This window comes from Dendroctonus ponderosae, unplaced genomic scaffold (genome assembly GCF_020466585.1).
Source record: "Dendroctonus ponderosae isolate FM_Combo_2020 unplaced genomic scaffold, Dpon_F_20191213v2 Dpon_F_20191213_278, whole genome shotgun sequence".
Lineage (NCBI taxonomy): Eukaryota > Metazoa > Arthropoda > Insecta > Coleoptera > Curculionidae > Dendroctonus > Dendroctonus ponderosae.
The window spans coordinates 1-16536 of NW_026018486.1; the positions used below are offsets into that span (position 1 = coordinate 1).

At 35.0% G+C, this 16536-nt stretch overlaps 1 protein-coding gene across 1 annotated transcript; it reads left to right on the top strand.

Annotated features, from left to right (window-relative positions):
- Positions 1 to 167: 167 nt before the first annotated feature.
- On the top strand, positions 168 to 11782 carry LOC125502354 (the record flags this gene model as incomplete). Its single annotated transcript, XM_048664477.1, has 7 exons — positions 168 to 603; positions 661 to 778; positions 845 to 933; positions 989 to 1112; positions 5397 to 5460; positions 8907 to 10541; positions 11510 to 11782. Coding segments are annotated over 7 exons (2544 nt in total), but the record flags the coding sequence as incomplete, so codon positions are not given.
- Positions 11783 to 16536: the final 4754 nt, after the last annotated feature.

Here is a 16536-nt window from a genome sequence, read left to right on the forward strand (position 1 = left end):
AGTGACTCCAAATATATGCCAAGGCTTAAAGTAGCAACAACGCTACACATAGAAACTGATGATGGTGGAAAACACCGAAACGTATTTTTATTTTTTTAATAAAAATAAATTTTTGTCCAACACTGCTTTGCATTTAAAATTCGTTCTTGCATTCTTTTTAAAAGCAGTTTGCAAAATTCTCATGGCCACATGCTTCCAAATTTTTTATCTCCTCTAATAATCGAAAAAATAATTTGCATCTAAAGCCATTCCAAGAAAATAGCACATTTCTTTACACTTTAAACAATGTTAACAGTTGGTTTCTATTTGATATAAAGGTTTTAATTGGCGACAAGCCAATAGACGACACTTCCGATCTATCCGATGTGGGATCAGATTGCGAAGAAGCGATCCAACCGACCACAACGCATACGCTATTAGTTCAATCGAAAAACATTATAGGAGGTGGAGGCGGAGGCAAAGCCAATGTGGAAGCTACTGATAATGGCGATCTTCTGAGCGAATCGTCGACGGATTCTGGTGTCAAGGAAGTGAATGGGAAAGAGCAAAAATCGTTCGATACTGCTGAAGCATTGAAAACCGATATTTCCTTGGATGATGATAGTAAGTAGTTTGAAACAGTTTGCTTGGATGGTTAAATACTTTTAATGTTTCTTCCAGACGTTGAAGATTCCTCCTTCCTGTCAGCTTATAGTAATACGGAAAAGGAGGCAGAATATACTGAAAGATTTGCTTCACTACCCAGGCAGATCTTGAAACCTTGTGAAAGCGAACCAAAGTAAGTCAAATTGAATTCATTAAGTCGTTTGATTTTTGAAGGCAAATACAATTGGATTTTTTGCAGCTGCAAACCAGCTGAAATTGAGCCAGTCAATGCAGATTCTGATGAAAATGGTGAATCCTACGAAGCCGACAGCGACTTTGAATTTATTGGTGAGTGATTGGCTGATGGCGCTAAAGAGAAGGAAAAAAAAGGCAGATATTTTAGGAGGCAGCTACACTAAGAAGGAAAAAGAGAAGTGGAGACATGCAGTGGAAATGAAAAACAATCCCTATTCCAAGGAAAGCATTGAGAGCAGGATAAAAAGGTCCAACAGTGCTGCTGGATCAATGTAAGTGTCTATGCAAAAATGTATTGTAAGATGCACTTGCCTAAGTAAAATTTGGATGTTTTGAGGCATAAATTATCAGAATTATTGATAAATGCTTTAAAATTCGAGCGTTGTTTCAAATGCGGGAAAAAATGAAAACATTCAACTCCTGAGAGAAACGAATCTGAAAGCTCCCAATGTGTTTACATGGGTTTAGGAATCGAAAACAGTAGTTTCAAGACTAGAACTTGCTAAAAAGCATCTGTAAAGCAGAATACCGCATTATTTACACGTTCGTTTATATTGTAATATTCGTTTAAAGAAAAATTTTAAATTCTCTGTTCTAATTCTGTGGAGTTTTAATCATTTGATGAAATGGAGGATGGAAACATCGATATCCTCCAACCATATAACTTTAAATCGTTGAGGACTGCAATATTTCTGAGAGAATATATTTTGCTTCAAAAGCACTTAATTGAAGTTCCTGTTACTTCCATCTTCATTGAGCTATGGCTGTTTATTTTACCGAATGTTTTTAGAAACCATTGCGATTGTTATTCACTCAGAATTGAATCAGCAACAATTTCGCAGCCAAAAAAGGGAAGATTTATTGAAAAAAAATATATTAACTGCTCAACAACATAAAGGCTGCGCCACCAATTTTGCAATAGCTGGATCTGGATAACTTCTGATTGCTGCACGCGATTTTATTGCTGTTTGAAGCCTTAAATAGTTAATTTTATTTTCTGTCGGTGTGGGATTTTTCGAAAATGTTGTACTTCAGGTAAACTTTCTACAGGGTGGAGAATGAAACAATGTAAAATTTCTCAAAATTCTTCTAATTGCACCAGCAAACGTTTTTGTCAATTTCAACGCCCGAGGCAGAAATATATCTCGAAACTGTTATGAAATTTGTTGTCCGTCAATTTCATTTACAGGAAAACCAAAAAAATCAACTATTTGGTGTTGCACTGATACAAATTTTCAAAAATCGAAGTTACTCAGATCAAAATTCTAATTCTAACAGTTATTCTAACAATTCGAGTGAAGTTTATTTTCAAACAATCGGTTCACTCATGCCACCATGTATATCGAATTTCTGCCTTAACTTGACTATAAAGGTTCAGCTTGCAGCTATAAAGCTTCAGTGAGCACCAGATTTTGAAAATCGGTCCGAAAACGAAAATTTTATCAGTTCAAGCCGAAAAGTGAATTTGTTGAGACCAGCCTGTAAATAAAAGAGGCAGGCGAAAAATTCAGATTCAGTTTTGAGATATAAGGCGGATCTTTATGCTTTTGATGTTGAAATTCAAAAAACACTTTTTTGTAGCAAGACAAACTTTCAGAGATGCTGCATAGTTTCATTTTCCACCGTGTATAAACTTTAGACAAAGCACACATTTTTTGCAAAAACGCACACCTACAGAAAAAGAACTGATCTACTTAAAGCTTTAAACAGCAATAAAATCGGTTGGAGCAAACAGCAGTTATCCAGTGGCAAAGTTGGTGCAAAGTTTAGGTAATATTGATATCGGTTCTAAGGTTCTAATGGGAACGAGTAGAACGTTCGATCAATTAATCCGAAAAACTTTTCTCAACACAGTGCAAAAAATGATTTAAAGAAATTACAATTTCTAGAAAAATCGCCACATTTTCAGTTGAATAACTTTCACTTTGCTTTTGATAAACCGTTATTTACAGGAATTTTAAGATTGAAGAATTTAAGAATTGAATCAAAGAATCGGTCCTTTTGTATTGAAGTTTGTAATTCTTTGCATTTTTCAAGCCTTTTCAAGGCTTCAAAGGTACATTTGGCCAAATGCACATTTGAAGGCTTGAAAAAGATAAAAAATTACACACTTCAATACAAAAGGACCGATTCTGTTATTCCATCCAGTGTGCACACACACAGTCCTATTATTATTAAGAATTGAAGTTTTTCATTGAAGAATTCAATTCAAATTCAAGAATTGGAAAAAATCATGATGTTGACCACAGAAAAAAACCGATATTGCATCCAAAGAGCAAAACATTGGTTCTCCTCATTAAATGTGCCTCTCACAAATCCCCCTTCATTTGAAACTTCTTTTAATACTCTGAAAGCCGTTTTGAGTGGAAGATTAAGAGGACAATACTGTAATCCATCCACGGAAGGTTGAGTACACATATCAAATAAATTAACCAATTGCATTTAATACCCAAGCCATTGAAAATGTTAATCTTATAGCCGATTCTGCATCAACGGTTTTTCTTAGAACATTGGCAGAAATCTGCTCATGTTCCAACACCAGTTGCTTGAAAAGTATTCACTTATGACAAGCATATATTTTGTTCATACAAGATATACAGGAGTGTTTACAACATTAGAGCAACATCCTATTTTGGGACGATGATTTTCAAAGGTTTCGCTCAGACTAGAGAGTTGCACCCAGAAGATTGCTGATTATTGGCTTATCGCATAACTTAACAATGGTAATCCTTCCAAGATTAACTTGGCTGTCGAGTAAGATGGAAAATGTTTAAAGAAAATATAATGGTGTCATTGTTTGCGATTGACTCTACACGTAGACACTTCAATGGTATTGACTACATCAAAATGTAGCTGATGCTAATCTATTGCCAGTGGTGGATAAGCCGCTTTCCCTTATGAATTAAGTCGCTAATTCGTCAAATGTTCGAAATATACATAAGACTTTTATCTAAACTGTGCATTTTATATGATCAACAATAAAACCCCTTTGGGTAATAAAACACAATTTGCATCAGATTAGGCGCATTATAGCATGTACATATTTTTTCACATGATATGTTCATGTGAACGCCAATGCTTCAACCATAACATATCACGATAGCATATGTGAGCGCGATTTAGACAACCGAATTTCACAATTTTTGAAATTTTTTAATTGATTTTTACAATAAGTCATTGAAGATAAGATTAAACGGGCGATGAGCATGACGATTGTAATTTAAATCACTATTGGCAGATTCAATTTCGCGGTCAGAACAATACAGGAAAACAAGACTAAATTGGTGTTGAAAAAAAGAAATAAAGGGTGCGGATTTAAGTGATCATGTCCAAAACACTAGTGGAAGTTTTTTCGCATGAGACGAAGAATCGTAATAGGCCGCACATGTAAGTGCATTGTTATTGTCTTTTTTAATACAATTTTTAGGTCATTTATATCTTCAAATTCTACTAATCTTGACCGTTAAGCACAGGAAAAAACACTATTTTCATTCTTCTTTCAAATAAGGATTGTCGCATTTTGTACTTCTCTTGGTTCGGGAATTTATTAAAAAAAAACAATCATAAGCGTTTATCAACTTTATAATTCCCGTTAATGTCAATAACAAATAAATATAAAGAGACAACATAGAAATAGACAAAAAGAGACAAGTGGGAGATTAAAATAGAAACACTCCTAACAGAAGACTCACAATTGAAGACAAATAATAAACTCAGTAAAAAACCGGTGTGCAATGGTGGAAAGGATAAATTGATTTTCAATTTGCATTTTCCACAGAAGAAAACACAGCAAAGCGCCAAAAGTGGCCTTGCGGAAACTTCCACACTAAATCGTGTTTAAAGACAACAGTTGTAACTAGAAAGTGTCGACTTTTCAGCCGTGCCGAACTCTTCGTGTAAACACTGGTTTGGACGCAAGAAAACACAAAAAACTGTTCACTTTTTGTCATCCAGTCCGTGTCGTGCCCGAAGGGCTCGGCATAACTTTCAATGGCAAATTTGCAACTTTAAACAAAAACAGACGTGACAGAAAAATAGAAAAAAATCATTTTATAATAGTCATATATTTTAATAGCAAATAAATACAAGAAAACAAGATAGAAATAGAAGAAAAGAGCCAAGTGGGCAATTCAGATAGAAACACTCCCAACAGATTACTCGCAATTCAGGAAAAATGATAAACTCAGTAAGAGATCGGTTTTAAGTGGTTTGAAGGACAAATTGAGCAAATCTGATAACAATAGCAAATAAGCGGGCAGTTTGAAAAAATCACTGCCATGGGAAAAAACTTTGAACCCAAATTGAACAGTTTAAGTGAAAATTGAAAAAACAATGTATCTGCCTCTTAAAACTTCCAGATTAAACGCTGTTTGCTCTTATATTCATTTTAACTTCACCTATATTCATTTCTACCTATATTCATTTTAATCTTCAATTTGACTCATTTGGTTTTAAGGAAAAAATTACAAACAATTACCCACAATTTTTTGTTGTCTAATAATTCAATTTCTTCTGACATTGAACATGTTCAACCTAGAAATCAACTGTTGTTGCAGATTTGGTCCAGACTACTATGCCAGACTAGCAAGCAAACCATCTGGAGGTGGAAGAAATGCCCAGGTAAGTCTAGCGAACCATATAAACCACCTGGAAGAAATCTCCACCTACTCCAGTTTACCCAGAAGTTTATACTCCCCTAAAAATTCCAGTAGAAACTTCGTACAAAATCCTCTACTACTTTTTCCTGAAAGTCCCAATTAACTGGGGGGTAGGATCAGACAAACGTTTCGTAGATTCTATTAAAAGGGCTTTAACCAGCTTATTTATAACTTTATTTTCCATTAGACTTAGCGCACAGCTACCTGTTACTGTTACGAAATAAACCGTTGGATCTGGTTGTTTTGTGTTTTGTTTTTGGTCTCATTCTTTCACCTTCTACTGGTTAGCATGGGAAAATTTTAATTTTCATCGTTGCACTTGCAAATGGATTGTGCATGAAATGTTTGGAATGCGATTCGAATTGTGTAAGTAAAAGGTGAAGGGGTTTTGGTCGATGTTGTATCAATAAAAGTTACTAAACTTAATGAATGTTCGGTTTACTAATAATTTACTGTGCATGCATGAACTGGGTTTTGTTAAGCTGTGGTTTGCGCAAAATGTTTCCCATTGAAAGAATAAGTAAAAGAAATGAAACTGCTGCAAAGGAAGTTAAAAATCATCGTTCTTCAAATTTATTTCGACGTCAGTTTTTTTCAGACAATATTCAGTAACTTGCTTCTAAAGGMCTTAAAGTTAGATGAATAACWGATGCATCTGTTAAGATAATATGGGACTAATTCAGATTCATGGACATMAGAAACACCTCAATTTTTGGCGTTTATGCAGCTTGCTTTTAATCGATTTTTATAASAAAATAACCAATATAATAATTAAGCTGWATACAAAAATTSTAGCGTTTTTATGTATTCTTAATAGTTTTAATTTCATAGTTTAGCAGTTTYRAAATTTAGAACATTAGAACAGAATTTTCTGTGATTTCTYAATGTAAAAATGTCTAGGGGTTTGAAATACCTAATTAACTTTAAGTATTATCAGSCAAAACAAGTGTGATTCCCAATTTGCAAGGGAAAAAATCTACGTCACTTGTTGCATGATATCTCATCTAACTCAATAGATATGATTAAATACCASTTTAACGCCTATTTCCAGATAAAATGCTTATTTAATCGATATTTATAATCAACGTTAAATGGTTGCTTTAGTCTGAAACTAGTGTGTGCCTGTTATTAATGTAAGTCATAGATAATTCGAGTTTTTTGAGTTGTTTTTTCCGGATATTCTCAACTAACCATTTCAACAGTTCTCGACTATTTCACTATTGTTTGTTAGGGTTGAGTTAACTCACTGCCAACAATCCAATGATTCATTTTTTATATCAATATTTGCATAAATGCTAGTCATTCACAACTCGACTTGATGAAGTTGGGCTTTCATCTGCACTTAATATTCTTTATAAAATCCGAAAAATTTGAATTTTTGTGCAATTCGCCAGTAATTATATTTTTACGACAGTTTTAATAATTGTTTACCCTGTGATAAACACTTGAACAATCTTATCATTTTAACAAACCTGTTGTTATATTTGTAGCGCTTCAAGATAAATTGTTCTTATCATTGGCAATTTTCGCGGAAATTTTAAAATTGTTGTTATTCAAAGCTCACCGCGAAATGAAATGAATCTATTATATAACCTATTATAGATCATTTTTATTTTTATTTAGCAACACTTTACTGCTCTTTTAAGAGAGAAACAGTAGAGTGCCAAAMGCAGCATTAAGGAAACTTTAAATYATTTTTAAAGGCCACAGTTGCAGCATTAAAGTGTCGGCTGTGAAGTTGTGCTGAACCTTTCGGAGGCGACACTGATTAAATCACAATGAGTAAAAAACTGGCCGTTTTAGGGTGTTTTCAACATCCGCGAAGGATTTGGCACAACTTTACAAGTTGTGCCGAGCCCTCTGGGCGCAACACTGGATGAAAACGCGCCAAAACAGTTTGAGAGTGTTTTTTGCATCCAAAATAATGTGAATAGCGCACAACTTTCAACTGTCGACTTTGAAGTTGTGCCAGAGCCTTCGGGCACGACACTGGTTTGTACGCAAGAAAACACTTCAAAATACAATTTTTTTACACAGAACTTAGCGATTTGAAAATTTTGAAGTTTGTTGAAAAACGATCTATTTTCTATAAAAACTGCATCTCGGAGAATTGCAATCGGTTAAGGTCGAAAATACGAGTTTGCGAACCAAATGCTTTGAATTAAACCGCGATTAATGTCGCGCATAAACAACGTCGACTTTAAATTATGTTTAAAGATCAAAGTTCCAACGTTAAAGTATTGGCTTTCCAATGTATCAATCAAAATCAATACGATACAATTCAAGTGTGGTTTAAATGCAATAAAACGTTCTTAAACTGCCCAGTTTTTAATGTTTTTTGTGATGTAGCAACTGTCGTATTGATCTCGAAACTTCGCCTTAAAACTGTGTTATGGAAATATAAAATACATATAAATAATATAAACTGGAGATCACAGTTGCTACGTTAAAGTGTGGCTTTTATAGTAGGATTTTTTGGCTTCTGCTGTTCAGTCAGTGTCTCGGCACAACTTTGGCTTTAAATCTTGTTTAAAGGCCAAATTCGTAAGGTTAAAGTGTCGGCTTTAAGATGTACTAAACTTCGTTTATAGCAGCGGTTTGGGTGCAAGAAAACATTCTTAAACTGCCCATTTTCAATGTTGGGATTTCGCCAGTTGGACACAACTTCCACATTAAACTGTGTTTATCGATCAAAGTCGCTTGGTTAAAGTTCGGGATTGAAACAAAAAAAAACTTTAAGCATGCCACTGGGTTGGGAAGCAAGAAAACACCCTTTAACTCCGAAAGGAACTTAAAATACTCCAGTTTTTCGTGTTCTTCCGTCCAACTAGGAGTTGCAAGTCAAAACTATCAAGTTTAAAGTTGTTCTGAGCCCCCTGTGGCTCGACACTGATTTGAACGCAATAAAACCAATTTTTCTTGAAGCGCAAAAATTAGTTGTAGGAGTTCATGATGGACAACCAAATGTGGCTGTTCTAAAGTTTGATGATAAAACATACGAAAATAAAAAACTCAAAAACGATTTTTGAAAAACACGAAGTTTTGATTTAAAATTAACTGGCAAAACCAATATAAGCAAATTAACTTTTAAATATCTGTGAAACTTTACACTAAAAGAGCCCTTAATAGTTATATAAAACTATGTCTAAGTCTAGCTTTTAAAATGTATCATTTTTAAACTTACATTAAACTTTTTTATGCATTTTTATTAGATATGCGGATGCTTATTATGCATGTTTTAAAAAGCATTACTTACGCGCCCACCCAACACCTTCATTAGGATCACTTTGGAATTATAACGCCCGTAATCCGATCATTTCATTGTAACTACTTACATTAAATGTAATACTGATACCCATATCGATTCATGCCATTAAACCTGTGACTAATCCAGCTAACCCCTCGCAGGTAAACGGTGTCGCTTGGCCTTCATCCGAACCATCAAGATCAAGAACTCCAAGTCCCCCGCCTGCTCTTCCCAAAGCAGCTCCCCCATCTCGAGCTCAAATCGTAACCGAAACCAGTCCCTTATCGGACGTGGTTGAAACTCCGGCATCATTTGAAGTTCCTCCGGAGCTTCCAAAAAGCCGCCCCCCTCTTCGGGTAACTGCTGAAGTTGACGGGATTCATCAAGCTTTGAAAGCAATAGTTATCCCATTGGAAGAAATGTCGCAGGCTACTTTCCATAATCATGTCAAAGCGGAGGTTTATAGGGCAGAAAATTCTTCCGCAGTAACTTCCGACTCTGAATTGAGTTTCGTTAACTTTTACGATGTGGAGCATTCGCAGATCGTCAGAAAATCGAAGAACGAAGACATTCATATACCGATTAAAGCGACACCGTTGGGAGTTTCATACAGGCCTATTGAAGATGGCAACGAAACTGTCCATCCTGGTGAGCAACTAGAGAATGGATATGGAGAAGATCACGTGGCTCGATCACGGGTTCTGTTCGGTGAAAATAAAGGGGAAAGCGGAAGTTTCGTAAAAGCTCCTCCAACAGTTAAGGCGCGCAATTTTGGGCAAGAAAGAGTTGCCCTAAGGAGACATTTAAGCGAATCCAGTTTGCTCGACGACTCATTCGATGCTCCCCCAAAAGTGATCCACCCGAAGAAAGATAATACGTTGATTTCCAAAATCTACAAAGACCCCAAAGTGAGGCTGTTTGCTTTGCACAGCCGAGAAGAAACGCCCTCCATGGAAGAGACTTATAATACATCATCCTTTAACAGCCATCGAAGCGTTGAGGCCAAAGAAATCCAAAGCGAAACATCTTCCATATACCTAAGCAAAGAGATATTGCATAGCTCTGATGATGGCTTAACATCGGAATATGACTCTGGAAAGACTGGAAGAATATCATTCTTCAGCTCTGAGGAAGACCTGCTGTCGCTAAACTCCGATTCAAGCCATGTAGTTGATACAAGAAATCACGCCATGGCATCAGGCGAACCACATTTCGATCACTACTACATGGCCAGTCCTCCTGCAACTCCCAGCACGAAGAAATTCATCTACGGATCTCAGGAGGATCTTCTCAGCTTGGAAGAAGTAACATGCATCCGCCCCAGGAAGGATAACACTCTAATTTCCAAGATATACCAAGATCCCAATGTGCGCAACTTCGCCTTGAAAACGCACAAAAACAAGCTTCCAGACTCACTCTCATCCAAACCCAAACAGAGGGAATCGCTCGACCACGCCTTCTCGGTGGAAACTCGTGGAAGAACTTCAAGCCATGCGTCTAGAGCTGCAATTAATTCGTCATCTTCAGCAGAAATTAGCCTGGAGATGCATCCAGAAGAACAGAATGCTGATCCTTCACTTTATGCCCACCAAGTGGACAATGTCGAGCATGAAGCTGTGGACTTGGATGTGGAAGAAATAGCGAAACGGCGTGTGGTTCGTCAGGCTTTAGGCAAATTTCAAAAGTCCGAAATTGAACCCAGGCAGGTTCAAATGCATCGGAATTCGTCGGTTGATGAATCGAATAGCGTCCGAGTTTCAGTACGGGAGTTGAAGAATAAGTTCGAAACCAATGATGTAAGTAAAGTTTTTAGGCGTCAGTTTTTTTTTGAAGCTCATTGAGGCTTGCTTGTTTTTTCAGTTTTTGGACAGTTTTTTAGTGAGTGAGAAAAAGGGCTTATAATCGTAGGTTTACTTCTTTGAAATAATTTTCTGTGCTTGCAAACAAGTACTGTAAATTTCCCACATAAAGAACTCCAATTTCAAATCACCCTGTAATATGAAGTTTAAAAAAAGGTTGATAATATGATCGTAATTTCTTACGAATTAAACTGGTCCCAATAAGTTGAACAAGTACATTTTAAAGATGGATTAATTTTCCTTATTTTTGTAAACCTAGGGAAACTTGAGTTATACCAAAGATTGACAATTTTTTGCGACGCCATATCTATTTCTTTATCACGACGCTCGTTGAACTCGCAACGTATTTTTTTCATTTCCTGAACAATTATCTGGGTTTTGTCGAAGTTTTATTATTTTACTTTTACATTTCTTTACAGGGTATATAATAATCCGTTACATAACATTTTACAGGGTGACTTCTTAATCAAAAAATCCGAAAATACAGCCAGTTAAAGGTGTGTGGTCAATAGATCATCAAACATGAAACTTGTGTTTTTCGGATTTTAGTCGTAATTTTTTTTCTGATGTGAATTTTATAGAGGTGGTTTGCTGGGCGCAGCAGCCACGTTTTGTTAATTTATAACAATTTCATTCAAATGATGATTAATTTCCCGCTTCCTTTTATGTAATTTATTTCATTTTTTTTCTATTCTAAGTAAATACTTTTGCATCAAAATTTCAAATTTCAGTGCTAGAAAATTGATGAGAATTAGAAAAAAGGTACAATAAAAGACACTTCGACAACTCAAATTTTCTTAATGCTAGTCCAAAACTGACATGTTTCGACTCATGCGTTGCCATTTTGAATACTTTTTTTCCACGATTATTTAAGCTAATAATTGTTGTTTTGTGCGTTTTTTCAGAACAATAATAAGCCAGTCGTGTCCAGTTTAACAGCCAGAAGTCTGTCGACACAAGTAAAGGCCGCTTTGAAGCGATGAGGATCAAGTCGTTGATGCCAAATAAAATCAAGAAATTATTATCTTAAGCATACTAAAAGGTGCCTTTAAGAGGAGAGTTTTATTGAAAAAATGTATATTTATGTTATTTAATTTTATTAGTAATGAATAAAGTCAGTTATTGTAAGTAAATGTATAATTAAATTTGTTAAATAAATATTATTTTTTACATGAAAACTGTGGCTCTTAAATTCCATTGTTAGCGTTGTTTATATAATGTAGTTTAACTTGAAAATCAGTCAAAAAACTCTGTTTTAAAGCAATACGATGAACTTCAACTATCATTTCGGATGTGGCTTTTCTTAAGCTTAGTGAAATATGATCTGGGCAGAAATTATACTGATTATTCATTTAATTCAATTTCTCAACTTACGGCAACAATAGAAAAATGTCGAGAATTCAATATTCTATTGCTGTAGTGTTTCTTGGATTACTAAAAGGCTTTAACTAACGTTAACTACTATGAAATGTTATTTGTGAGGTGGGAGAGCCTGAAACCGAATTTCCCTCACAATAATTCTTTACGAGAACAACATCGATAACTGGTAACCTTTCAGACTAAAGAAATAGAAATTTGCATTCTCTCTTCTGATCTATTGAGAATATACATTAAGAAAGGTATTAAATGGACGGAATGGAGGAAACCCAACTGCGAGCAAAAAATACAAACTTGTGATACGCAGACGATACAACGTTGAAAGCAGCAACAGTTTGATGACTGGTTCAAGTGAGAGTGACATCTGAAGAATGATAGGAACGTCCAAGTCCAAAAGTGCAATGAGTAGATAATCTGAGATTTCAATCGACTGTTTTATTAAAAATTCGCTAAAATGATGCAAATTCTGGTTTTTTCGTGTTTCGATATGGGAGTGAAACCTGAACAATTAAAGCAGTGGACTTAAGAAGAATTGATGCATGAGCAGGGCACAGATCGAGCTAGTAAATCTTAAAAAAATTGAATATTCAGAATAAACTCTCATCCAGTTGCAGACATCCTGAGGTTTTTTGAATCTGAAGAGTTTGATGTTTTCAGAAAACGTAAAGAGACGAAGGTAAGAAGGGCGCTCACCAATCCTATGGCCTGATCAGATTTGAAAAATATAGAAACAATAAGTTCCATTGAAAAAGTGAATTATCACGATGCGCAGTAATGAGAGAACAACCACAGACACTGTTTAAACATTGGCAGCAAACTTTTTTTAAAATTGAATTACACGTTAGTATAAGAAATTGTATGTCGTTTTATAGATCTTTTTTCTTTCGCGTAGCACCATTACTTGATGGTTTTGCGCATTAGTATTAAAGTGTTTTTTTATAATTAATAGCAACTTTTTTTCAATTATTATAAAACTAAATACATTAAAAGTGTATATTTGAAAATACTTACTAATTGGATAAATAACTTCGTTAGACTTCAAACTACTAAAGTTACAATTTTATAAATAATACTTCTAAACTTTAAATATGTTGTTAGACATTTTTAAAGCCAAAAACCAAGTAATCATGACCAAAACTCAATATAAAAAAATCCAGTTCAAAGACCAAAAAAGTGTTTCGAAAAATGTGAGTAACGTGCTTTTTGAAATTTTGGACAATTTCTGTTGGAGACTGTCTTCTATATGCGAATTAAAAACGGATTTTAAACTCTGAAAAAATGTTGAAGCACTTCTTCAATTGGATGTTTGATGATTTCACTGATGAATGACCAGAAAATAACACTAAAATTAAACACCTTATATTTCATAAGAAAAATATGACAGTTAGCGCCAAATTCAGCTTCTTGCAGTCCTCACCGAAATGAATTAGATTGATTCATCGCTGCATATTAACCAATGACCTCACCTCGCATTCTTAGACCAGTAAGCTTACCTGATCATTAAGAGCTTTAATCAAATAAATTAGACTTTCAAAAATTTTAATACCCTCAAACAAACTTATTGATTCTTACATAAAAAAAATCGCACAGTTTTTCAAATTCAACCCTTAAAATAACCAAGAAAATCGAGTCAAATCACATAGATAACTGAGGTTGAGCACACACATGCACACATACTATTTGGTGGGCAGCAAGAAGGTCTACCAGATGAACGTCACAGAAAAGCAAGGTAAAGAAGGTAAACCATCGAATGGTTTATACCAAATGGAAGACAGTGCAACTGGTAGCGTTAAGGTAGAAAGTTGCAGTTGAGCAGCGCGAGTAAATGAACTGTTAAATTCCCATTTAAAAATAAAAAACGAACCTTTAACAACAAACACCGTGGATTAATTATTATTCGTTAATTAAATTAGTAACTTGTGAACAGTGGGTGTTACAGTGTGATGTCATTGATGATATAATGTGGCATTTAAGTTTATTTACGTTGGTGATCTCGATCGCTAATTGCTTCGCGCAAAATGGGTGAGTAAATTTTCAAAAAACGCATTTTGCTTAATGTGCTTTGATCCTTAAATTGCTCAAAGGAAAAACTTATTTTATTTCCGCAAAACCTGGCAAAGCGTTGAAAAAACCCGCGAATTAATTTAATTAAGCATTGTTTGAGCACAAAAAACAAAACCCAGTCATTGTCATCAAACATGTGAATATCGCTTTCCCTTTTGCAAAATGAAGGAGCGGGATGGTTCACTTTCTTTTCGCCAGATTAATTGCACTATTGAGCTCAATTCTTAGCAGTATTTATGCACATTTTCCAATACATTGAAAGCTGAATTTTTTCCACTTTTATATAAATGCAAAACTGTTTACAGTTGAAAATGTAACAGGATTATGAAATGCATGCGAATAAATCTCGAGCAAAACAATTCCGTTAGAAGAAACCGGCATTCCTATGTGAAAGTCCAATTATGCGGAATGTAACAACTGAACCCTGAAGTTTTTTTCAGTTTATGCAATAATTTATTGTTAATATGCAGAAATGCAGACATCTGATGTTTTAAGAGTCAGACTCATCAAACATTTGTTCAATATTCTCAATGAATAAGTGTGCAAATATTCGCGCAAATGATCGAGTTCCTTTTCCTGTCCATTTATGGAACGACTATAAGAGCTATTTGCGTTACTTCAGGTGCGCGAATAAATTGAAAACTGCTGGTTTGGGATATAAAATGATTTATCGAGAACGAAGAGTATTTCAAGCAACTAGACAAAACAGTTTTGATAATAATACTAGTTCTTGAATTGAAAAATATCCAAACAACCAAAAAAGTAAACATTTAAAATGGTTATTGATTCGAGATTTTGGAGAAATTGTGGCTTGAATTTTTAAATTGTTATTTCCACTTCGAATGTATACGAGTAGATAATAATAAACGTGTCTTTATAGTTCTTCACCTTTGAGAATAGAAGAATTCTGCAATTCAAGACACTTCAGGGTCTACCGACCAAATATTTATTTAAATTAGTGCGGGCTATGACACACAAAACAGCCCGATGTAAGTCCAACAGACTTTATCTCTTTAGCTACAAAGAACCATCTTTTAATGACTAATTATGTGTGTAGAAACTGCTGTATTTAAAATGAATCTAACACAATCGCAATTTTTTATGTTAATTTACTTGTGCGCTCATTTTCATTGAATCAGTACGGAAATGAAATTTGCAAACCTCGCATATTCAACAATTAACCGTCTAGTTCTTAAAGAAACCGAGTTCGCATCAAATTAATTTTCCATTCCACATGTGTGTAGGATTTGTAGGAACCAGGAAAAGTCGGCGATTCAAACATATCAATCACTAGATTGCAGGTTGAGCGTCAAATGTATCAGCGTAGGACTGAAGTTCGCTTAATTATGCAAAATTATGCAAGCAATGCTAGAATAGGATGATGGCCAAGAAAATATACTAATAAAAATGAAAGTTTATCCTTTTTTGTAGGCCTGAAATAATCGACCTGTGTGGGCCTGAAGAATTACGCAAATGGTTCCTGCTATCGAATTCATTTGAGATGAGTCTTAAATCGAACTAAATTGAAACTGATGAGTTTTGGGCGTTTAGGCCATTGAGCAAAGGGATTTCTTCCTAACGTTTCGCAAACAAGGGTGCTTTACATCCCCAGAGGTGTTTCGCTCGAGAGCTTGCAGTTGGCTGAAGTAAGGGTTCAGTCTAGAGGAGAATTTTTTTGGAAAGGACCAAGTCGCTTGTAGATTTCTTCAAAATTTCAATTTGCTGCCATAATCAGGAATTGCACAAAAATATTCGTTGGAAAGAGCACAGTCACTTGTAAAAGTACTGGAAGTTTCATATTGCCACCATCATCAGCGATTTGAGGAAAAAATTAGAAACTGGAAAATTTTTTACGCGTAAAAATGTCAAAGATGTTTAAAAATTCGTATTTCTGGCACAAAATTGGCTCGAAACTTAAAGTGAATTTCATGAGAAAGAACACAGTCGTTCAAATAACGCTTCAACATTTCAATTCGCAATCAAAATTGCAAAATTAATATTTTTTTCAGGAGTTAAAGAAAAGTTTTTCAGGACAAAAACTAATAATTATCACTAATTGTGCTGGAAATTTAAGGAAAAGAAAATTTCATTGGTATTAAACTAATATAGTGTAACGGAAATGGCCTGAGGTACTCACGTTTGGAATGGGGAATCGAAATTCATGGTGTTTCAGTAAATGGGAGCCCCATTTACTGTCAAATATGACACTGACAAGCGGGAAGTTTCGCACCTGTTCTGGAGATTTCGAGAACTATCTGGAATACCTGGAGAAAAGGATATAAGCGACGACGAGAACCAGACGGGGGGAAGTGAAGTGACAGGAGCGACCAAGTGCAGAAGAAGTTAAACCCGCGAGTCGGAAACGCGTGTTTTCCGTGTGTTATTGTTATTGTTAGTGAAGTTGACATTAATTTTAGAAGTTAGTTTGTTCCTGTTCCGTAGTTAAAGTTGTACCGAGTGGAATAAAAGTTGTAAGTTGAAGAAAGAATTT